The sequence below is a fragment of the Lepidochelys kempii genome, chromosome 2, assembly GCF_965140285.1.
Source record: "Lepidochelys kempii isolate rLepKem1 chromosome 2, rLepKem1.hap1, whole genome shotgun sequence".
Lineage (NCBI taxonomy): Eukaryota > Metazoa > Chordata > Testudines > Cheloniidae > Lepidochelys > Lepidochelys kempii.
In genome coordinates this window covers 117,082,398-117,104,858 of record NC_136381.1, presented here as the reverse complement: position 1 = coordinate 117,104,858, position 22,461 = coordinate 117,082,398, and the positions used below count along the sequence as shown (strand labels likewise).

The following is a 22,461-nucleotide window of genomic DNA, read 5'->3' as shown; positions in this document are numbered from 1 at the left end:
TGTGAGTCTGGCAGTAGTTAATCCTGTCAGCAAGGCACGCTCCCTGGAAAAGAGCAGCAAGAAGAGCTGCACGTTCTTAAACAATTCTATCCAAAAAACTTTTTTGTTTTGTTGTTTAATTGAGTCTTTTTCCCATGAAATCAAATGTGGTATTTCAGTGAGTTTCTCATCTAAAAGTAGTATTAGTAGAATGTGCTATGAATTAAAAACAAAATGAAAATAAACAAAACTTCACTGCAGGGTGTGTAAGAGAATCGCTGCACCAAGGAGGAACTCTCTCCACAGTACTGCCATCCTAAAGTATTCAAAAATTGAGTCAGGCCACCCCCCAAAAAATCATGACTGGCTTACACTGCCTAAGACGCTTAAAAAAATTTAATTTTATTTGCTTTCTTGTTTGTTTTTACCTCTGGGTTCATGCTTTCCAGTTTTTCTCCACAACTGTGAGGGCTGGAAACATACATATAAAACGCTTTTGAGCAAAAGCTGTGATGCTCATTTAATACCATGGCTCCATCAGATTTTACAAGATGTGATAAAATCATGATAGGTGGCAACCATGACATTGTTATTCCCCTGATTTCTAATCAAAGTTTTCTAATGTCATGCATCGTTTTACTAAATTAACTCATTCGGTGCAAAGTGCTGTGGGGTGCAGCCATGTAAGGTGTTCCCAACTGAAAGCTGGGTGAGGGAGGGGGCTGTGCTAATACTGTCCCCTTAGGGCTTTTGTCTACACTGGGAAACTGACCAGCATAATTTTATCAGTACTGGTATAACTCCCCATGTGAATGCTCTTATCCTGGGCTAAGAGTTCTATTTTTCCTAAGCTGCTTCCAAAGTGACAGTATCGCTAAAATTCCCCATCTAGCCAAGCCTTCTGTGAGTCTCTTTTTAAAAAAAACAAAACAAAATCCCTCTAAGGTGGTAGCGGATCATGACCAGGGCTTCCCCCAGAGATGCATAGCATTATCAGGAGATCGGCTGTTGCTTCCTGTGCACACTTCACACTGATGATCCAGCCTTCCTCTAATCCTTCCTCAGCCTGTTCCTGTTGCAGCTAATGCTACTCCAGCTACATAGTGAAGAGTGCAGGGTTAGGACACTAGTTGCTGCACAAATTAGTGCCTGACACACACATCTGAGTTCCATGAGGAAAGATGCACTGAACAGCTTCAGGGGAGGGTATTAAACTGGAGAGTGATGTCTGATACGTTTCTGCTCATCTGATCCACCAGTTGGGACTGACGGGCCTCCCCTCCTGACCAACAGGTGCAGAGACCGATTGCCAGTGAGCAATTCGACATCACCAGTTAGTGGCTTTCCTTCTCAACGTTACTATGACTGCTGTTTTCACGATGCTGTAATAAGAACAACCAGACCAATTGTCCCCAACCGATTCATTACAGTGGATGCCTAGGCATCTGCATGACCAATTGATAAGACACAGAAGTCCCCGTTTGTAACTTGTCTCAGAAACAATTGATTGCAGGCTCTGGCTGCACTGCATGGAACACAGATGCCTGCTCTTGGCCCGCCTTTAAAGGGCAAAGCTGCAGCATCATGCCTTTCATCAGGTTCTCTCTCCTCCTGTTCATTTTACAGCAGGAATCCCATGGCTTGAACTGGCTATACCGTCTGGGATTTCAGCCTCTCTGTCACCGTTGTCCAGCTCTGCCTGCATATAGCCCTCATAGGTTTTTTTTCAGCAGACGTTTTTAGAATCCAGGAGCACTTTGTCTTGGGTTGTAAGTTTTTTTTGTTTTGTTTTTTCTGTTTTTCTTTTTCTTCCCCCCACGCCTCCTCCCCTTTTTTTCTTTTCACCATAAGCTTTCCACCTGGTTCTTCCAGATTTAATCCATCTGTTCTATTATTGAGGCTCCTGGATGTGAAATCCCTTCCATAAACTGAGTACAGTGCCTGGCCATCCTTTCCTTTCAAAGGGGTATCTGACAAAGGTTAAAGTTTATTCATATTAATGATCTGGCTGTATTATGGTTCACCTTTGTTTTGTTTTATTTTTTAACAAACGAGGACCCAACCACAGATCTCTTTACCTGTTGCAATTTAGACCATGTTTCCTTATTTTACAGCCCCAGCCTGTCTGTCTTGGTCGAATGCAGTGTTGCAGCCCTGTCAGTCCCAGGATATTAGGCGAGGTGGGTGAGGTAATAACTTTTATTGGACCAACTTCTGTTGGTGAGAGAGACAAGCTTTCAAGCTTACACAGAACTCTTCTTCAGGTCTGGGAAACATATTCAGAATGTCACAGCTAACTACAGGGTGGAACAGATTGTTTAGTATAAGTAGACAATCTGTTCCATCCTGTGTTTTAGCTGTGACACTGAATAAGTTTCCCAGATCTGAAGAAGAGTTCTGTGTAAGCTCAAAAGCTTGTCTCTCTCACCAACAGAAGTTGGTCCAATAAAAGATATTTCCTAGTTGAGCCAGGGGGAGTGCCATGTGGTGCTTTGATGTCTGATGCACTACTTATCATAACGCACCACTAAAGGAGTCTAACAAGTATCCCTTTACCCCCCCCCCCCCAGGAGAAAGGGCACCTCTCATTTCTCACCGCTGCTTAGTGAGGGAAAAGAGACCCAGGAGCCATTACAGGGAAGGCATTTCCTCAGTTCTTTCATGGCTTCTCTGCAGAAACAGCGCCTGGCTATATAAAGGGCCACTCTCCTTGCTGGCTTGTTTTGTATCTTCGCCCCAATGAGGCTCCTGATCATGGCGTCCCCAAGAAATACAAAGCACTAGCAGGAGTTCAGATACTACAGTAATGAGTGCCATATAAGAACCTATATAGAACAAAATAGAATTCTCCTCCCCATGGCTCTTTCCCAAAGGTTGGCTGCTTGAGGAATGGAGCTTGAAAAGTTGTTCTGTCAGTCCCTCTTCTTGCCCAGTGAGATGAGAGTCAATACTGTCTAAGCAGCAAAATAATGCCCAGAACTGGGAAATGCTCATCTGTCTACTGAAAGACGCTACGTGAAGTCTCAAGCTGCTCAGTATTCTTGCAGCCAGTGCCACTCTTCAGGGAGGGAACTTGCCTGGCTTGCCACTCCATCTAAAGCAAATAAACCAGACTTAAAGCCAAGAAACACATCTACTTCCTGGAACTCTAAGTCATTCACACAGCTGTCTTAGCTTTCAGAACATATGCAAAGCAGTTCTTATGGGAGACACAGTAATGCTTTTGTGTCTGTCTTTAACAAGCAGAAAAGGAATATAGGAATAGACATACCGGATAACACCAAAGGTCCGTCTAATCTAATGTCTTTCTCTGATGGTTGTCAGTTCCTCCAGCTTCAGAGGAAGGCAGCCGGCTCCTCATTTCCAGTTGTGCCATGCTGTAGCATGAGGGGTTAGAGAGGAGAGGAGTGAAAACTCCTTCCTGATTTTTTTGTGGGCCTTCAATTTGTTGCTTGAGTGTTTTTTGTCTTATCTCGTGTAGCTGATAATTTTAGGGCTACTAACAACATTATCCAGATCACTTTCAAATTCTGATCTCCTCTTCACTTGAGCAAGGTCCTGAAGACACTGAAATATGTAGAACCTTATTTCCTGGGATTTTGTTGTTAAATAAGCTAAACCCAGAAATGGAATGAGCAGTAAGGATGTGGGGAGTTTCTTCTGACTAGCTTTCCATGTCATGTGCTAGCTGTTGAGAAGTCTGTAGGTGGGCGTGATTGGGAAAGAAGGGGTTTATACTCTTCAGCAACTATCCAACCTAAATATGGGTCAGTAGTGATCACCGTCTCAGTGTCTGACTCTCTGGTGCCTGACACTTTGTGTAGCCACTTACACTTGTGCAAAATGTTACCCAATCAGAATGGGAATGTTTCACACCCACTGTGCGCAGATGTAAGTGACTGACTAAGGTGCCAGTCCATTGAAGAGCCAGGCACTCAATCCCTATCTGGGGCAATCCAGTTTTTGCTCTCACTTTCAGTACTTGCACAGTAGATCCAGCTTTATTGCCTCAAAGCTTAATCTCAGTTAGGGAGGCAGTTCCCACCACATATACATAAACATACCATGTCAGACAATGAAGAAACTTTGATGCAACATTAAAGTTCAGAAATGGAGCACAAAAAATAAGATAGAGACCAAATTCACAGTTACGTTAGGGCTGCTTTTGTGTCACTAACGTGGCACAGGGCAGCTGGAGCATACTCATGAATCTCATCCATGAAATGGCAGGGGACTGGTTCACTACTTCATGATTTTAGTTGCACGCCAGTATAGCTGTACTGGTTTCAGTACAGTTATGTCATGCATCTGGAGTAACTCAATGGTGACTCAAAGGGCAGTAGTTTTTTCAGCATCAGTAACTTGCCCATGTTGCCAATCCTACATGCTTTTATGGTACATATGTATTTTGTTATCTAAGCTCTTACAGAGGAAAAATAAGCATGTGGGTTATTGACTGGTCTTTGAGGGTAAAGGGATGGCAGGTTTGGTCTTTTTTTTTTTTTTTTTAACCAAGCAAAAGTATAAACCATTATGCCTACATAGACACTAATATAAATACACCAAATGTTGCTAACAAACTCTAATATAAATAACAACATAAAAGGCTCATAACCAAAGAGGCAGTCTCAGTTTAGTGGTTGGAGGATTCCCTTAAGGATGTGCTGCTCTGGGTTTTGTGAGTGACATTTTTGCTGGGTAAAATTCTACCTTTTATGTGTGTGTATTCAGACGTTTTCGGAAATATTCTCCGTGCCTTTTTGGCTTAATACTAAGTAGTAGAAAGAACTGCCGCCATAAAGTCCTGTTCCTCTGTCTTATCCTTTTTGCTTTTCTTTTCATATAGGCTGCTCTGTACTGGTGCTCCTGCAGTGGTGACAGTGAGGTGACGCTACCAGTAAACTTCTCTGCCGTTGGGGCCTCGCCAGCACCAATACTTCAGTAGCCAGGGCAGACTTGCTATTAAAAAAGGTCAGTTGGAAAACTTCCTTTGGTTTTCCTTTGCTTCAGGCAGTGGCACTGAATAGTATCACTCTTTCTTCTTCCCACCCAGCTTGTTTCCTCCCCATCTCCTCCCTGAAGGCTTTGATGCAAAATTTGAGTAAAACTATAATCCTGCTTTTGATGTGACCAACAGCATGGGAGATGAGTGGGGAGAAAAGTTTCCCATTGCATGCTCTGAGTGAAATTCATTCCAGTGCAGAAACTCGGCACAAGACCTATGTACCACGTACGTCTCGCTTAAGTCCTCATTTGAAGGCTCAAGTGCAACTTTAATGGTGAATAGGTTTGGTGCTGGACTTCTAAATGGAGGTGAATTTCAACCTATGAGATGTATCTTTCAGAACACTGAGAAAGAAACTATCGTGGGCTCTTTGTCCCAGATGAGATGTCCCCTTGCTGATTTGAACAAAGTTATTCCTCTCTAAATCTCTGCATTAGTAATGCTGCCTGGACTTACATTTAAACAATCTTTGGTTTCACTTCTCATTGAAAAAGTAGGTCATTTTAGGGGGATGGTAAGTAGGAGTAGTAATGCTTTTTAGACCCAGAAGGGAAAAGTGTTTTGAAATGCATTGTGTGTGTGTGTTAAGATGGGAATCCTCCTTCCTCCCCCCAAAAGAAAAGAGTATCCATAGTATAGAACATAGTGTGTTTAATGAAACCAAGAAAAGTGTTTGGCTGAAAGTATTAAACTTTCTCTGGCCCAATTAATTCACGGCTTGTATTTTAACATTAATGTGGGTTTTGTTTTGTTTTTTTTTTTAAGTGGAACAATGAGCTGCTTTGTGCTATACATCAGATTTGCTCTCTCCTTGCCTGGACTGTGTGTATTGTGTGCTTCTTCCTATCTATTCCAAAGGGAGTGCTCATGTGCAAGACAGTAGAACAAACTGTAGTAAAAACTTGTAATCGCTCCAAAGGGTTGGGGCACACTTTTTGCTTCTGTAGCACCTTCTCTTTGGTGAGTCGAGTGACTGAAGAAGCATCTTCTCTCTTCCTACCCTCTTTAAAGATTGTAACCAAGGTTCTCCTGTTGCTTTCTCACTAGTGCGTTTAAAATGAAAGGAGAAGATGCTGTAACCATCAAGAATGATCTTTTTTTAAGATAAAATGGGGGGGGGGGGGGCGGGGAGGAGTAAATGTTGATGAGCTGAGCTTCAGCTTACTGTGGAGTCACATCTTATCCCAAAGGAGGAAATAGATCTAGCAAATGCCTTCCTGTTCAGACTGAATGGGAAGCAACAAGTTTTACATTATTTTTGTTCAAGCCTGTGCTTTACTGTGTCCCTTCAAAGCTGGTTGTCATTTGTTTCAGATCTCGCCTTTATCACAAACCGCTATTTGCAGTCTTTAGCTTTCTGTGGTCCTGCATTGTCTCAGTCGCCTACAGATGCTACACCTCTAGCCACAGCAGCCAGGACCAGAGCGAAGGGACAGATTCAAGGGAACCTGCAGTCGTGTGTGTGTGTGTGTGTGTGTGTGTGTGTGTGTGTGTGTGGAATGAGGATGGAATGCTTACTCCATAGGGAATTAATTCAGTGTTTAATACAGCCCGAGGTGGTATTGCCTCCAAGCTGAGCTCCCTCTTCACTGTGGACCTCCCTGTCTCCTTTAATTGGGAAGGGGGGTAATTGCCCAGTGGAGCAATAAGCAGAGGGATCCCCAAGAGCTTGAGAAGACAGGCACTCCTGTAGCCAGGCAATTAAAGAACTTCCATATTGTTGGCTCTGTCTCCCCAGTTGATTCCCTGAAATAGGTTCAGTGGGCCAAACCTTCCCTTTTCTACTTGGAAAGGGGGGGGAATGCACCCTCCCCTCCACATATGTGTAATAAATTTTGCAAGAGAAGCCTCACCGAATTTTCCTGCCCCAGGGCCCCTCCCTGCCATGGGTTTCCCACAGGAAGAAGTGATTTGGCCCAGTATTCTTATTGTTGCTATATCCTATTGCAAATAGAAAGCTGTGCTTCCAGAATCAATGCATGCTATTGTCTTTGTTTCAATGGTATAGTTTTCCTTCCCACAACAGTACTAGAATATATTTTAGTGCACTCCAATAATACTTACTCTTTCAGAAATTAAGTTTAATTCTTTAAACTGTTTGCAAACTAGGAAGTTTTTAATGTACAGAAAAAATTGGTCTCCTGTTTAAAAACAAGATCAGTATCCAAACATCTTGTTTGAGTTGGCAGAAAGCTGTATTTTAGTTTGTCATAAAATAGCTATTTGTAAACAGAAGCTGTTATGGGCTGCAATTGTACTGTATTGTGCCCTTTCTGAAAGGTGTACACCAGGCATACTTGCACAGACATTGCAAAACTGAAGGTGAGATTTCAGGGTGATGTTTGCATGTCTGCCCTTTTCTTTCTTTCTGATGACCACTTTGAATCAACAGCTAAAAACAATGCGAGGAATTCAGAATTTATTTCTCTGAAAGGACCCCCTGCGGTATTTAAATTAACGTGGACCACACCCTGTTTTTACAGTGGTTAAATGGATTCATTTTTTTGTTTGTTTTTACTGTTTTAGAAAGTATCTGATAATTAAGGATTGACATGTTGGTTATTGGGTGAATAGTTATTGATCTGCTCAGAAAGTCAAGAATAGTTATTGATCTGCTCAGAAAGAAAGATGGTTAAACTAAGTTTGTTTTTTGCTTTAACAAAAACAGAAAAAGGATTTAATATTTTTTCCAGTTTTTCTGTTGTATTAACTAAAGGGATGCTGTTAAGTAAGATTAAGTTTGGGCCAATGTCAAAAATTGTAAACTATTAGGGAAATGTTGTTGTTGTGATTTTTACTTTTGTAGTTGTTGTTTTTAAAATAAATCTACCCCTGCATGAACCCTTCATTGCTGAAATTTAAAAAGTAAAAAGCCATCACTTTTATGGGCCAAAATAAAGTAAGCTGACACTGCAGCTAACAAAAACCCTGATCTGAGAGCTGTGCAAAAATGAGGAAGATAACAAAGAAACTAATTTGAATTCTGCTAGGAACACAGTGCATGATCCTGAAGTGCAGGTCACTTGCAACCCTTACTGAACTCAGTGGCCATTTTAGATACTCAGCCCCTCCCAGGATCAGGCCCACATCAGAAAGGAAAATCAGTGCTTGCGGAGTGGAAAGGTATTAAAATTAGCAGAGAGTGAGTCATTCAGGAGAGTATAACATGCAGTTTATAAAAGCCCAGTTTAGGGAGCCGGCCGCATTGTCCAGTGTGTAGACCACAGGACTGGAATCAGGACTCCTAGGCTTTAATCCAAACTCTGTTACTGACCCAAAGTGTCAAGTTATTCAGGTCCTGATTTAGGACAGGTACTTAAGCACATGGGTAACAGTTAAGCAAGTGAGTAGTCCCTCAGAGCTTGATTCTGCCATCCTTCCTCCCACTGAGGTGAAGATGGGTGTCGCGTAAGGAGCTGTTCAGCATGAGCAAACATGGAAGAATTGGGCCCTCCATCTCTCTCTATGCCTTTGTTTCTCTACCTGTAAAGTGGGCATCACTGGGATGTTTTACTAATTCATTAATGTTTGCAAAGCTGTTTGGGATCCACTGAGAAGTGCTACATAAGTGCAAACATATTATGTAAGCTCAATGATGCCTTAAATGGGATAATTACAGTAAGATGTGCTCATTCTTTTTACAAGAAAATATTCCTTATTGTTTTCGCTGCTATTTGAGGCTTGTAGCCTCTGCATAGAGGGAAATAAAAGCACGTAATGCCGTTAAAGGCCTGCTGACAGGAACCATTTTGATATCTGAGATGGTAAAGCTTCCAAAGGCTGATGTTCTTTGTTTCAATAGTGAAGTAACATAACTGTATTTTTCTTTAATGTTACCATAGTGCAACTCTCTGTTAAAACTGTAATTGCATTTTGCAATATTACCTACTAAAAAAAAAATTCCCCCAGGAATCACTTTTTGTTTGTTTGTTACATTTTGTTGTTTTCCTGGAATGTCTGCCACTCTAAAAAAGGCCTTCAAAAAACTACTCTAGCATATTGGAACCAGAGAGGTGTCCTTCTCACAGAGTTAGAGTTGCTGACAATAGCTTGATAAGTGCATGTGTGGCTTCCAAAAAAAAAAGAGAGAGAGAGGTGTGGGAAAAATTCCACCAGCAGTTGCACCAATTTATGTATATTTTCAATAATTACTGATAAACTGGGATACTGGATATGAGAAATGTGCTGAATGGTTCCAGAAATTTCAGTCGTCCTTTCCACTGTTAGCATTAATCAAAGGGTCATCATGAATTCATCTGTTAGAATAAACTGTAATTTTTCTAAAAGGAAAGTGCGGAATGTATGAACTTGAATTACTGAAATTCTCCAGCTACAGAATACACTTGAATTTCTAAGCCAGATGTCAGTAGTGTCAGTGATGTACTCGGTCTAGCTCCCTTTTTTGCAAGTTGAATCTGGGACATAAATTAGGGGGATGAAGTCTTTCTCTGTTAAAACTACCTCGTAGTTAATATATTCCTTCTTCCCTCCCCCCTCCCCTTTCCTTAATACAGTACTAGAGGGTGCTATAGAGAATCTAGACTCTGCTAAGCCTAATACACTAAGTGGGGAGAGCAGCAAGCAAGAAGAAAACCTCATTGTTCAACAGTCAAGGGAGGAAAATGAAGGTAACTTATTTAACTAGAATTGTGTGCTTCATTAATGTAAAGGATCAGCAAGATTTTTAAGAGTTTTCCCCATCCCTAATAATTTTATTTATATATATATATATATTAAGCAGAAGCACAAACACTTACACTCGCCACTGCAAGGCTTACAAATGAAGGCTCTTTTGGCACAGCATTACTTATCCCCATAAAACACCTGTTTATAATGTTCATACTTCTCTTTTTCCAAAACATGTTATATAGCGGATCAAGTGTACATGTACCTTGATATACATCCCCCGCATGTCGTCTCTTATATATATTCAGCGGCTTTCCCAGTATATATTCAGATTTTAAGTCTTGGGTTCTGTGCTGCTCATCTTGAATGATGAATCTGCTGGGGTTTTAAAGCATGCTCTTCTTATGTTTCTAAAGCAGGATATGAAAGACTTACTAGTATGATAATGTTTACGTAACATGTCCATAAATTGGAACACCACACACCTAGTGCCCCAACTATTTAAGCATGGTATCTGAAACAAGAACATCTTTCCTACATGTACATATGATGTAGGATAAATATTCTGTGTATATTCTACATTGCACTTCTTATACTTTAATGTAACATTACCCAAAATACCTACTCACCCCCATAGCAATGTGTTTGCAACTGCAGCCGCTCATGAACAGCTCCAGTCTTTCACTGTGGACACAGGACACCAACAAGATGCATTATGCATTACCAACAAGATGCATTATGACAAGAGAATTAAGCTAAATCTGATTTTAAACCCAGGATTACTGGCTCTACAGTAGAACCTCAGAGTTAAAAACACGAGAGTTATGAACTGACCGGTCAAACACACACCTCATTGGGAACCAGAAGTGTACTCACAGGCAGCAGCAGAAAGCAAATGCAGTACAGTACTGTGTTAAACATAAACTATTAAAAAAAAAGGGGGGGGAGTTAAAAAAAAAAAAAAAGATTTGACAAGGTAAGGAAACTGTTTCTGTGCTTGTTTTGTTTAAATTAAGATGGTTAAAAGTAGCATTTTTCTTCTGCATCGTAAAGTTTCAAAGATCTATTAATTCAATGATCAGTTCTAAACTTTTGAAAGAATAGCCATAACTTTTTGTTCAGAGTTCTGAACAACCTCCATTCCTGAGGTATTTGGTAACTCTGAGATTCTACTGTACTGTATTGGGGGTTTGAAAATCAAGTTCATGTGAACAGAGCATTCAAATAAAAAGTTGTAACTTGGCTTATGTTTTCTAGAACTTTAGTAGCTTTCCCATTAATAAAGGACCCCAAACTGTTATGAACTACTGTTTTTTACTTTTTCAGATCACACAGGTTGTGAATTCTTTTGAGGCATGGACCACGTCTCTTCCATCAGCTGCATACTGCTGAACATCCCATTAGCTCGCCAACTGATCATCTCCGCACCTTTTTTTGTTTACAATTTCAGAGAAGCAGCTCAAAAGCTTAACCAATTACAAGACACCAACTTTACCAAACAGTTTGGAAGGTACAGACTTGTCCTCCATTGACGCCATGATGTCAGCAGTAATGAGTGTGGGGAAGATCGCTGAAAATGGCGGGAATTCTCAGAACATCAAGTCCCCATCAAAGTCTCCTGCACCAAATCGGATTGGCAGGAGGAACCAGGTATATAATTCCAAGCATGCAATGGGTGAGAGAGTTTCACAGTGGAGGAAAAGAGTTAATTTGCATTGTCATTTTTGCATTTCAAATAGTACATGGTGGCATCAGCTGCTATGCATTGCAAGTCCATGTGTGGTTTGTGACTTTTCACAGAATAATCAGAGAAATCTGATCTGGAAAAGACCTTGTCGTTTGCATACTGATCTAGGAAAGCACTTAAACACGTGCTTAACTCTAAGCATGTGAGTATTCCCACTGAATTACCCTTGCTTACATGCTTTGCTCAGTCAGGGCCTTAGTCTGTCCCTCTACCAGTACACATTGTTCCTTAACGTATAGTCTTTGTTAAACAAGTACATAGACTTACTGCATAACGCAATGCAAATGCATAAGGGCTGATCAAGTTTATCACATTTACCAGTTGATGGCACTGTATCAATACCACCACAAAGAAGAGAATTATATCAGTCAAAACAGTGTTACTTATGTGATGTTCCTGTAGCAATTTATTAATAGCCTGCAAACTAGTCTTTCAGATAAATGGCTTCTGATTTGGCTTAGATTTTATTTCCTCAAAACTAAAATACGTTAATTGAAAAGAAAAATATGGCAGGGTGACATAAAGATAAATGCGATCATAGGAGTATATTGTCTGGCAGCTGGCATGAAAGATTTGCCTGCTAACGTTCGTTCACAGTCCAAAGTTGCATTAAGTGGGAGTGTGCTGTTCAGACTCATGTCAGTGGCAGGGCTACTAAACAGCTGTCTGCTGTTAGGACACCACATGATTTGGCTTCAGGAGAGTTTGTTAGTGTTGCTGACCTTTATTCCACCTGATATTTCAGTGGGCATCAGATCAAGGGATGCTCAAGGAGTAAATGTGACAGGATTAAGAGGGATTCTAATAGTGTAAAAATAAATAAATAAGTTAATAAAAGAGCTGATTTGTTTTTAGGTGGAGATAGATTACCACCAATGAGGTAAATACTTCTCACTGGAAAAAACGGAATTGACAGGATTTCAGGGCAATATTAAGTTTGAATCAGTCTGTTTTTGTAGCCTGACTCTAGCAAACCTGGATGCAGCAAATTTCTACGTACAGCGCAAAGCACATTAAAAGTGGTGAATTGTTTCAGTGCACTGCAAATATGAATCTGAAGTCTGGTGAGATTTGCCCCCCCTCCCACACCCTGGGAATAGTAAAAGGGTAACAGAATGTATTTGCTTTTCTGTGTCTCATTGCTATATTCCATGGGGTTATAGTGAAACAGTCTCTCCTGAATCCTTATCCCAAGTCTGTGGTTCTTTTGATGCTGCCTTTATCTTGGCTCTTGTCTGCCTAGAGTCTCATAAACACACATGCACATTAATCCTCGTCTATTATAACTTTTCATTTATTTTCTCCTAAAGAAAAGATGTTACAAAGAGGCGTCAGGGCACTTTTAGAGAGAAGAAGGGAAAAAAAAAAGAAAACAAATCAACCTAATGCCAAACTCCAAAAGGGATTTGCCAGCAGTTGGGTGCAGAAGGGCAGTGCCAAGTTGCTTTATTTAAGCAAGTGTAGTTAACAGATGAGCTGCGAATTTTATCTTTCAGTTCGGGAAGTGCTCTTTCACCAGCACAACTGCAGCAGCTCAGATATTTAGGCCTTGTCTACACTGCCACAGCGCTGCAACCTTCTGGCTCGGCAGTGTGAAAAAACACACCCCTGCAAGTGTCAGCACTGTAAAGCACCAGTGTAGACAGCGCTGGCAGCTCCTCCCCTCGTGGGGATGTTTTTTTTACGCACTGGGAGAGCTCTCTCGCGGCGCTGGTGCTGTGACGACACAGCCATGTTAAAGCATTTGCCGCGGCAGCACTTTAGTGTTGCTAGTGAAGACATTCGCTTAGTGTCGCGTTTTTAATTCTTCAGTGATGCTGCTTTTACAGAAGCGATGCTAAACGTTTTTGTCTGGATTGAGTTAGTCGTCAGAATTCCGTGGTTAGCCACCCTTGATTTGGTTGACCTGTATTATGGTATGCAGTGTGTACTGTGTGAGCACTGGAGAAAGTTTGGGTTTTAGTTAATAATAAACCCCAGAGTCAATACTAATGAGCTCTGGCTGAGCTATAGTGTGTGTCTGATCTTTGCTTCAAGGTGAACCAGTAATGACTCTATCTTTTGTTATTTTGCTGATTCAAAGAGCAGGCAGTCTCGAAAGCAGCCTTCGAAACAATGAATTGTGTCATGTAGAATTGTATCCTTAGCTAAAAAGGGAAAAAGAGGTAGACTGATCATTTCACAGATATCTCTGGGGATTAAACACCATCTAAACTGTCAGCACAGCTGCAGGGATTTTCCTCACAGCACAGCGTGTTTGTTCTTCCAACCCAGAGCCAACTTTAACAGAGCTGCAGTGTAACTGGAGCTGAACATTACTCCACAAGCTGATTGTGCGCAATAAAGTTACATCTGTGGAGGGGAATATGTGTATTTTGATTACATATATATATATTCCATATGTGATATGTGCTACTGCACAGATTTGATCAGCTTTCTTGGGACTGTACAGATTTCAGAGAAACACCCCCCCCCCCACTTGCCTTCTAATGTTTTTGCCTTCTAGTGTTTTGCGAATGTCAAGTACATGAGGCTTTGGCCCATGTTCAGGGGCTATAGTGAGGTCTGCTATAGAGAGTTGTGTATAATCATTTATAAACAGTGGGAGGATTTTTCTGTGTAGGAGAGAAGGCAAAAAAGGCTAATCATTGCAAATTAGATCACAAGTCTCATGCTTTTGGGATTTGAGATCAGTGTTATTGTTTACTCTGTTTTGGCTGAAAAGATGCAGAAAAATGGCCATTTATCCATACAGAAAAGTCCTATTAGAGGTTAATAGGAAATAACCATTCTTTTAGAACAATTCTATAAAATTTAGTAGATAAATTATATTCCCCTCTATAGGGTAGGTTTAACCCCCTCATCTTCTCCCCGCTCAAAAAAAAAAAAAATCACCCCAAACAAACACAAACCAAAAAAAACTGTAGAGCGGTTACTGCTTTATTCATTTCTTTGGGACTTCAGAATAATTTCCCCAGCACCTGACTGGCAGCATCCCCTTTTAAATTCTTTAGTATGTAACCATAAGGGATTTTAGCCATCCACTTTTCTGTGGGATGGGCAACCTCCGTTCATGTGTATATCATACATTCTGGAAAAAGTTCTTTTTATTTGACATCTCCAGCGAGTTTTTTTTAGAAAGAGGAAATGGATGGACACTGACACATACACAGTATCTCTGATGGAGGATCTAATCATCTTTTTTCATTATTGCACCAAGAATACTTAAAATGGCAGGCAAGAAAGTTCAAGTAGAACATAGCTTTTCAGTATAACATCATACTCGCTAGCCACAATGATGATTTTTGTGCATTCTTGAGATACCAGGGGTTTAAATAACAACATTGGGTCTTCCTGGTTGGTAGAGAGCTACACTGTTCTGCAGAAGAACCATGTTCAGTTTTCAGTCTCAGACACTCTTGCTTTTTATTTGGCGGCTCAGGTAATAACAGTGCACTGTGCTTCTGTGAAGGTTGTGGGTGGATGTGCCTTTCGTCACTTAACAGCAGCCCTGGGCAATTAGGTGAAATTAATTTGTTTCCACTTGGAGTCCCATTGCATCCTTGGCTTGGTGGTGCAGTCAATATCTCAAGGGCGTACTTAATAATATAAGGCTGGTTCTCCACTCTCACTGGTCTTATTCTGGCTTGACCATAGTTACTCTGGTTCTCACCATGTGAAAGGAGAATAACGTATATTGTGTTTGTGTTGATTATACTCTTGCATCATAACCTCTTGAAGGCTACAATTTCCTCAGATCTTGCAAACTTAAGAAGGGTTGGATCTGGCCCATATGTGGGTGGGATACTTCCAGGGAAAACCCAAGATGCTCTAAAAGGCGCTGTTGCTGATTCAATAGGTGCAGCCCTTCCCTGTGCGAAGCAGCAAAACTGTGATTCAGTATTAAGTTAAGGGCACTGCACTCCTGCACTGTCATTCGGACAAGATGTAAAATATAGGCCCCTGTGATTTGTTTAAAGATCTCATTGGTCCTTGTTGGAAGATTAGTGGTGTTAACCCTCATGTCCTGGCCAACTTCCAATTTGGGTACTTGTGCTCTACTCGCCTAAATTCCTTCTGGCACTTTCAGCTGGTCACAATGGTTGCCTTCACTTCCTGTCCCAAACTGCTGTTGCAAAGTTGCTGTGAGCTGTGAAACAGCTGCTGCATTTCCGTGGTGGGTGAAGTGACCAATACTTGTAAATTATAAAGTTTCAGAAGCTTCCCTTAGGGTCTTTCAGGATGATGATTGTGTAAATACAAGTTATTGTTCTGTTCTTTGAGAGATGTTCTTATGTTTCTTGCTTATGATTTCAATCCCCATCAGTAGTTGTGAGATTAGCTTTTGGGTTTCTCTACTTTTATGTTTGTGTGTTTGTTTTTCTTACAGGAAACAAAAGAAGAGAAGTCTTCCTATACCTGTCCTCTGTGTGAGAAGATTTGCACTACACAGCACCAGCTAACTATGCACATTCGTCAGGTATGCAGACTACTTGTCTTAATCGTTCTTTTATATTAAAGAGAACGCGGTGACTTGGAGAGAGATCCATTTTTCAGTAACAAAAAACATTTCCTTGTCCAAACCCAGAAGTCCTTCATTATGAATATGGTTCACTTTTCACGTACACATTTGTGCCTTCATATTTAAAAAAATTTTTGGAAGGCACAAATGTTGCAGGGTTTTTTCCCCTCTACCCCAGCCTATTCCCAAGCAATGAAATGTTTCCTCTTCAAGGCAGTTTAAAGTTATCTGAGGATTCAGAACAACATTTCCATTAGCAAGACGTGTCCTGCTTTTATTGTCTGTTTCGCCATAGTCACCTTCAACATCCATGCAAATTAAGGACAAGGAACACAGGAGCTATTAGTTCAGGCTGGCATTGAAGCACTTCTGTCCTATGCAGAGTCTAGCAACTCTGAGAAGCTAGACAAAGAAGTGACTTTGCAAACAGCATCATTTTTGTGGAGCTAAATATGTCCTCCTGCTTCTCTCTCTCTCTCTTTTTTTTTTTTTTTTCATAATAAGGAACAAAAAGAGATCTGCTCTGAACATTGAGGTTGTGGTTCACTTTCTGGTGTCCATTGGATAAATGTGTACTTCAGTTTTCCCTTTTATGCTAAAACTAGGGTGACCAGATAGCAAATGTGAAAAATCGGGACAGGGGATGCAGGGTAATAGGAGCCTATATAAGAAAAAGACCCAAAAATCAGGACTGTCCCTATAAAATCGGGACATCTGGTCACCCTAGCTAAAACATATAGTTTTAATTAGCATCATCATCAACATATCACACTGATTTTAGTCTGTGTAAAGATCCTCACGTAGTGTTGATAACTAAGGGCCAGATTCTACCCTAAAAGGCATGTACATAGCCACAAAAATCTGGTGTCCATCCAATGGTAGAATAATGCTCTAAATTCTGTCACCTACTCATTTTAAATAAATGTAAATTGACACTTTAATGACAAAAAAGCATAAACATTTTAAAATGTTTCAAGTTTAAACACCCTCCACCCCTAACCATTTGTGTCTGGATCCCTTTTCGCCCTCCTGCATTGCACTCTACAGTGGATGTGCCTGTGCGATGTATTGCATAACACAGTAGGCCTACATTAGCCAGACATTCCTGGTGTGGTTTTGTGGCAGCGAAGGGGTTAATGAAAAGAAAAGCATGTAACGTTTACCTTTACGTAGCCTACCTGCTAAATAGCTCTTTTAAAAAAAACAAAAAACAAATCCAAAACACAACTACTTTTTTAGCTGTTACAGTTCTCTGATATTTCCTGGGCAGTACATAGGAGGAATTAAATGAAAATCATTGCTTTCTTTAGCATAACACTGACACTGGAGGGACAGACCATTCCTGCAGCATCTGTGGAAAGTCTCTGAGCTCAGCAAGCTCCCTTGATCGCCACATGCTGGTGCACTCAGGTGAAAGGCCTTATAAATGTTCAGTATGTGGACAATCCTTCACCACCAATGGGAACATGCACAGGTGAGTGCTGATCATGACACAGGAGTGTGGAAAAGATTGTGGAATGTGGGGGCATTATGTTTCCTTGGCAGGACTGTCAAGTAAGGAAAAGGCTTTTACATGGACAGGGAAGTATGAATTATGTATAGTGCATTATTGCTGAGAGAGAAGCAAAGAAGGTGTGTGATGATATGCTCTGTGTCACAATAATCCTCCAGAACTGCCAGAATGCCGGATTTTAGGATGATGTAAGAATTGGGGATGAGTTTTTAGCTCAATCAACTATGGGTACAAATAATATCTGGAAGCACTATTTTCTTTTTGTTCAGGTGCCACAGAGGTTAGAATGACACATAAATGGCTCTCGAGGAATAACATACGGGGTCAAATTTTAAAGGGGCAACAACCAGCCTCTTACTTTGCAGCTTCAGTTTGGCAGATGCAAGAGGTTTCATGTAGACATCTGCATGATTTATGGGTGCGCTGGGTAGTTAAATATCTAAATACCATCAGTAAGGGGCTTCTTCTTTGTCCTGTCCTTTTTTACATATTTGCATGCTCTAGTCATCTTACTTCTTTACAAAGAATTTCCTAGATCTATAACAGGTTGTCAAAATTAAAAGTTAATATAGTTTAGTTTATATATAATGATACATATTGTTGTTGACTGAGGAAGCAAAACACTTAATCACACCCACATTTTTGTCTCATACAATTACTTCATTCATTTGTATTACTGTAACACCTAAAATATGCTAAGCGTTTTCCAATTCATAAGAAGATTAATTCCCTGCATCGAAGAGCTTACAATTTACAAGCAACCCAACAAAAGACAGGCAAGGGGACAGGGATATGACATAAGCGAAGTGACCAGAGAGATAGCAGGTGCACATCTTGCATTTCTCCATGGGGTTCGGGAGTATGGTCTTGTCTGTTTTTCTTTGGTTCGAATGTGAGGTTTTGTCTATACTGGAACCCGAACAACAAAACGTTTGTCGTTCAGAGGTGTGAAAAACACACACCCACCCCCGAATGACAAAAGTTTTACCGACAAAAAGCGCCGGTGTGAACAGCCACTGACAAAGTTATCGCCGCTTGTTGCGAGTGGAAGTTTTTTGTCAGTGGGAGAGCCAACAAACAGCAGCTACGCTGCGTGCCTTTTAATGGCACGACTGTAGCAGCACAGCTGTGTCGCTAAAAGGAGCGTAGTGTAGACATAGCCTCAGTAACCTTTTTTTTGTAGGCAGTGCTGCAAAGTTTGGTTTTAAAGGAGTGATTTCAGTTAGGCAGAAGTAGAGCATAGATGAATACTTGGCCAATGTTTCTTTGACATTTTTCTTGCTGTTTTATCCTCTCTGCATGATGAGTATCCAGTTTAAAAACATACTGTAAAATGACTATTTTTGCATCTGCATCTGTATCTGTGTGATTTGTATAATTTTCTGACTGGAAGGGGATGGGTCTGAAGAGAGAGATCCTGGCCTCCGCTTAGCCGTTGTAGCTGACTGGTAGTTAGAGTTGCCCAGATGCTAGTTTCTGTGCTCCAAGGGGTTTATTGGGTGTTGGAATAGTGGAGTTGTAAACACATTGCTGAAAGTCTCCTATTTAAACATGGAAGAACTAAGTTTTCAAACTTCAGTGCAGTTGGCATTAAGGCACCTAAAATGTTTATTTGACTGCTGAAATGCAGGATAAAAATTGGGCCCCTGATGTAATACTAGACACACTCACATGGCACATAAACTTAAAACTGTGTGCATATTTGCAGGGTTACATTTTCTCCTTCTGTCTAAGGTGGTGCCAATAGAGGAACCATCTTCTCTCTTACATTGGACAGAGTAGGAACTCACAGGTTGATGATTTCATTTTCTGCTAGACTAACACTTTCCTGTATGTTGATTTCTGCTGTGTCTCTCACATATTGTGTATCTGACACGGTACTCCCTGCAGTGGCAAAGGCAGGCTTGTTTGTTTTGAGTCCAAGATGTTGTGACGGGCAGCACTGGAGTGTGAGAACTCCAGTGTTCCAGCATTCTCTGCTCTGTTTATATCTATTTCCCAAACCTGAGGTCAAATGTAGAGGGTTTGCTGTCTTTTTAGCTTTAATGTTCAGCATGTCTCATCATTTTTCTCCAGTGAGCAGGAAGTTGGTTCTAGTCACACCAATGACCTCAAGTCTCTGATTTCCAAATAGATGCTGTCTCTTAAGATACAGCTTGCCTGGCCAGCCAGAATGGGAAAATGCTAATTTAAAAGTTACCTACAATTTCTCTCAAGTAATTTCCAAAAAGGTGTAAAATCAGGGAAAATTAGGTTCTGGGACAGAAACATGATACTGATAAATGTACAGTATTGGATTACATGATCTCTTTCATTTTATGCTGTAGTTACTTGTTTTCGTGCCCATGAAAAGTGATGGATTGACAGACCTGATGATCCTTGATCTAACCGTAGACTGAATACAGTGCCAGCAGAAGTGCTTGCTTACCAGCACTGCTCTCTTAATGTGCCTCTTTGCTGGGCAGGAGGGATTGCCCTAGGGGTGAGATGGTACTTCAGATTCCCAGCCCACAAGCTTATCTCACTGCTGTGATTGACAGTGGGTGCATCTCTTGTCATTCTTTTGTGAGGTCATATGTTAAACAGAACAAGTCAGGTGCAAACCTGATCCCCAAGGAAGGGCAGATCAGCCAGAATGCAGGCTGTGGTTGACTAAAGAAATGACTCCTGTAAAGGAAATAAATGTATCAAAACAATATCAGTGCTTTGAATTTTTGTGATGTTTTTCTTTTAAGCCAAATGGCATGCAGTGCAGCACCTATTAAGATCGTTAAGATGGGCCTACGATGAATAGACTCCCTATAAATGGCATTTTCATTGTCAGATATCTGGGTGTAGGTTTGAGACACACAAACTAACAAACCTTTTGAAGGCTCTTATTTCACTGTACAATTTCAGTCTGCAGCAGCTCAATGAATGTTGCAGAAGTCTTACACTGTCCTGACATAGTCTGTCATTGCAGAAGATGATCTCAAACTACCTGCAGGGTGAAATCCTGCCCCTATTGAAGAAAATGGGAGTTTTGCCACTGATTTCAGTGAGGGCAGGCTTGCACCCCTGTGTGTTTTAAAGACGTTCTGTTTTAGATAATAGATTTTAAAAATCCTCAGAAAATCAAACCACTGTGTTAGAGAGCAAGCAGACAGATGATAAATATGAAGAGAAATTACAATATGGCTCTATAACACTCTCAGTATCAAAAGGTTTATTTTGCACATTGGGTACGTCTGTCAAAACCAGGTATTTCTAGTTAAAAGGTGGTCCAAACTAAATTATTTTATATGTATTTCAAACACAACTGTAGCATCGAGTCCAACAAGCCATAAATGAGCAAGGGTAAAGGCTTTGCATCACATTACATTCAAAACTTACTTCTATGTCAGCTTTGCCAAGTGAAGATGCACTATGGCTTGCTAGCTCCCTCTTGGTGCGAAGTTCTTACAGGCACTCTGCACCTGCAGTTCAACATCGCCTGTACCTGTGTTCTGTGGGGCGTAAGGCAAGTCCCCAAACCCCAGGATTGCACAGTTTTTCTCGTTTTCTTTTTAATATTTTATGCTAAAATTAAAATATTTAAAAGCTGACCAAAATGTGCCAAGTGGAGAGGGACGAGACTTTTATACCCTTATTGGCAGTCTCCAGTGATCGGTGTGATGCCAGGAGCAGAGATCATGCTGGGGTATCGCACTGAGCCAGGAGCTAGTGATATTTAATAGATCAGTAATTTGTGGACCTGCCGCAGAAGAAAAAAGGTAACTTTGAATGCTTCTTGCCCTACACTGGGGGGGGTCTTGCCACCTAATACTGTATTTACCTAAAAGCCATTGAAAGGAAAGAAATGTGAATGCTGCATGTGTATACACAATGTTTTTTGTTTTTCTAAAATTAATTCTTACCTAGCCCTTTAATCTGACTTTCATAGTTGTCTGGCTTTTTGTCCTAATCTTTACTCTGAAGTTGTCCTAGCCTCCCTCATCTGCAGTCTGGCTTCTTTTACATTTCTTGCCAGATGTATAGAAGATATCCTTCTCAACCTTCAGAATAAATCTTCTATTTCTTTTGTGAATGAGTCATAGTCTCTGACTTCTTAAAGTTCTGTCTCTGCCATCCTCCTTGACCCTACACCCTCTCTCCACGAGTACAGCCAAACTGGTGCTACAAGCTTAGGGAAAAAAACACTGTTTCAGCACTTCTTCTGAAACGGAGGTGAACGCCGGCCTCATTTTCTGAACTGGATGACTTTTGGTCAGCATTCTAAGTGGGGAGCTATAACTGTCCTCTGGACTGAGTGAGTGAGGGCATCTTGGAAAGGTCTCTGTCATGGCTACCAGGCTGCTCAAAATGTCCTGCTACTTTGGAGCTCCCTACTGGAAGGCGCACTGTACAGCCTGAAGCAGTGGGCCAGGTGCCCAACATGGAGCCTTCATCTGGAAGAGCTGTTCAGTTCAAGGAACAACAGTGAATGGCACATAGACACTGAAGGGAAGTTAATTTATTGTACTTTTATTTCTCTGAATGGGGCACTGACTCTGCTGAACTGCTGCACTTAATGGAGAAGGGTTGTTGACGTGGTGGGGGATCCCTCCGGGTCTGTCAGGGAGTGGAATTCCTTGAGAGAGAGGAGAGGTTGGAGGCTGCATATTCCATTATGGATTTATTTCTGGGGAACACTGGAAAGAGTAGATCCATTTATTTCTTATGTCTTATAAAACACAACCCTATGGAGGAGTTAGTTATTGATCTTGTTCTTGAAAAGAACTAAAGAACTATTTTTCAAAATCCTATATTAAGGTTGAGACATAAACCTGGAAATGCAAGCTGTCTTAACAGGGTGGATTTAAAAGGGGGCACACAGGACCACTGCTATTTAGAGCATGCAGATCCACACATGCTTGTGCTAGAAAGACGGTGAGCAGGGTTTTTCTCTCATTCCCAGTGAATGGGTTATATGCTTTCACATTTTCAGTGTAAATGTTGTAAAGAATATGTGTGCACGTGTAAAAGAGGGCTTTCTGTAGAGCTGAAAGCATAGGGACCTTGAATCCTTTCTGAAGAAGAGTCTGAAGTAA

The 22,461-nt window shown here is 41.0% G+C and overlaps 1 protein-coding gene across 16 annotated transcripts in view; it reads left to right on the top strand.

Annotated features, from left to right (window-relative positions):
* RREB1 (ras responsive element binding protein 1) overlaps positions 1 to 22,461 on the top strand; it is a 140,603-nt gene that overhangs the window by 55,377 nt on the left and 62,765 nt on the right. For 4 of the 16 annotated variants that reach the window (XM_073332107.2, XM_073332110.1, XM_073332111.2 and 1 more), the window contains exons 2-6: positions 4,826 to 4,950; positions 9,499 to 9,612; positions 10,937 to 11,260; positions 15,748 to 15,837; positions 17,190 to 17,353. In XM_073332107.2, the coding sequence (XP_073188208.1) occupies positions 11,147 to 11,260; positions 15,748 to 15,837; positions 17,190 to 17,353 (368 nt within the window). In that variant the 5' untranslated portion in view covers positions 4,826 to 4,950; positions 9,499 to 9,612; positions 10,937 to 11,146. Of the gene's footprint in view, positions 1 to 4,825; positions 4,951 to 9,498; positions 9,613 to 10,936; positions 11,261 to 15,747; positions 15,838 to 17,189; positions 17,354 to 22,461 lie in introns of those variants that run through there. The other 12 variants (XM_073332104.2, XM_073332106.2, XM_073332103.2 and 9 more) reach the window with 7 other exon arrangements.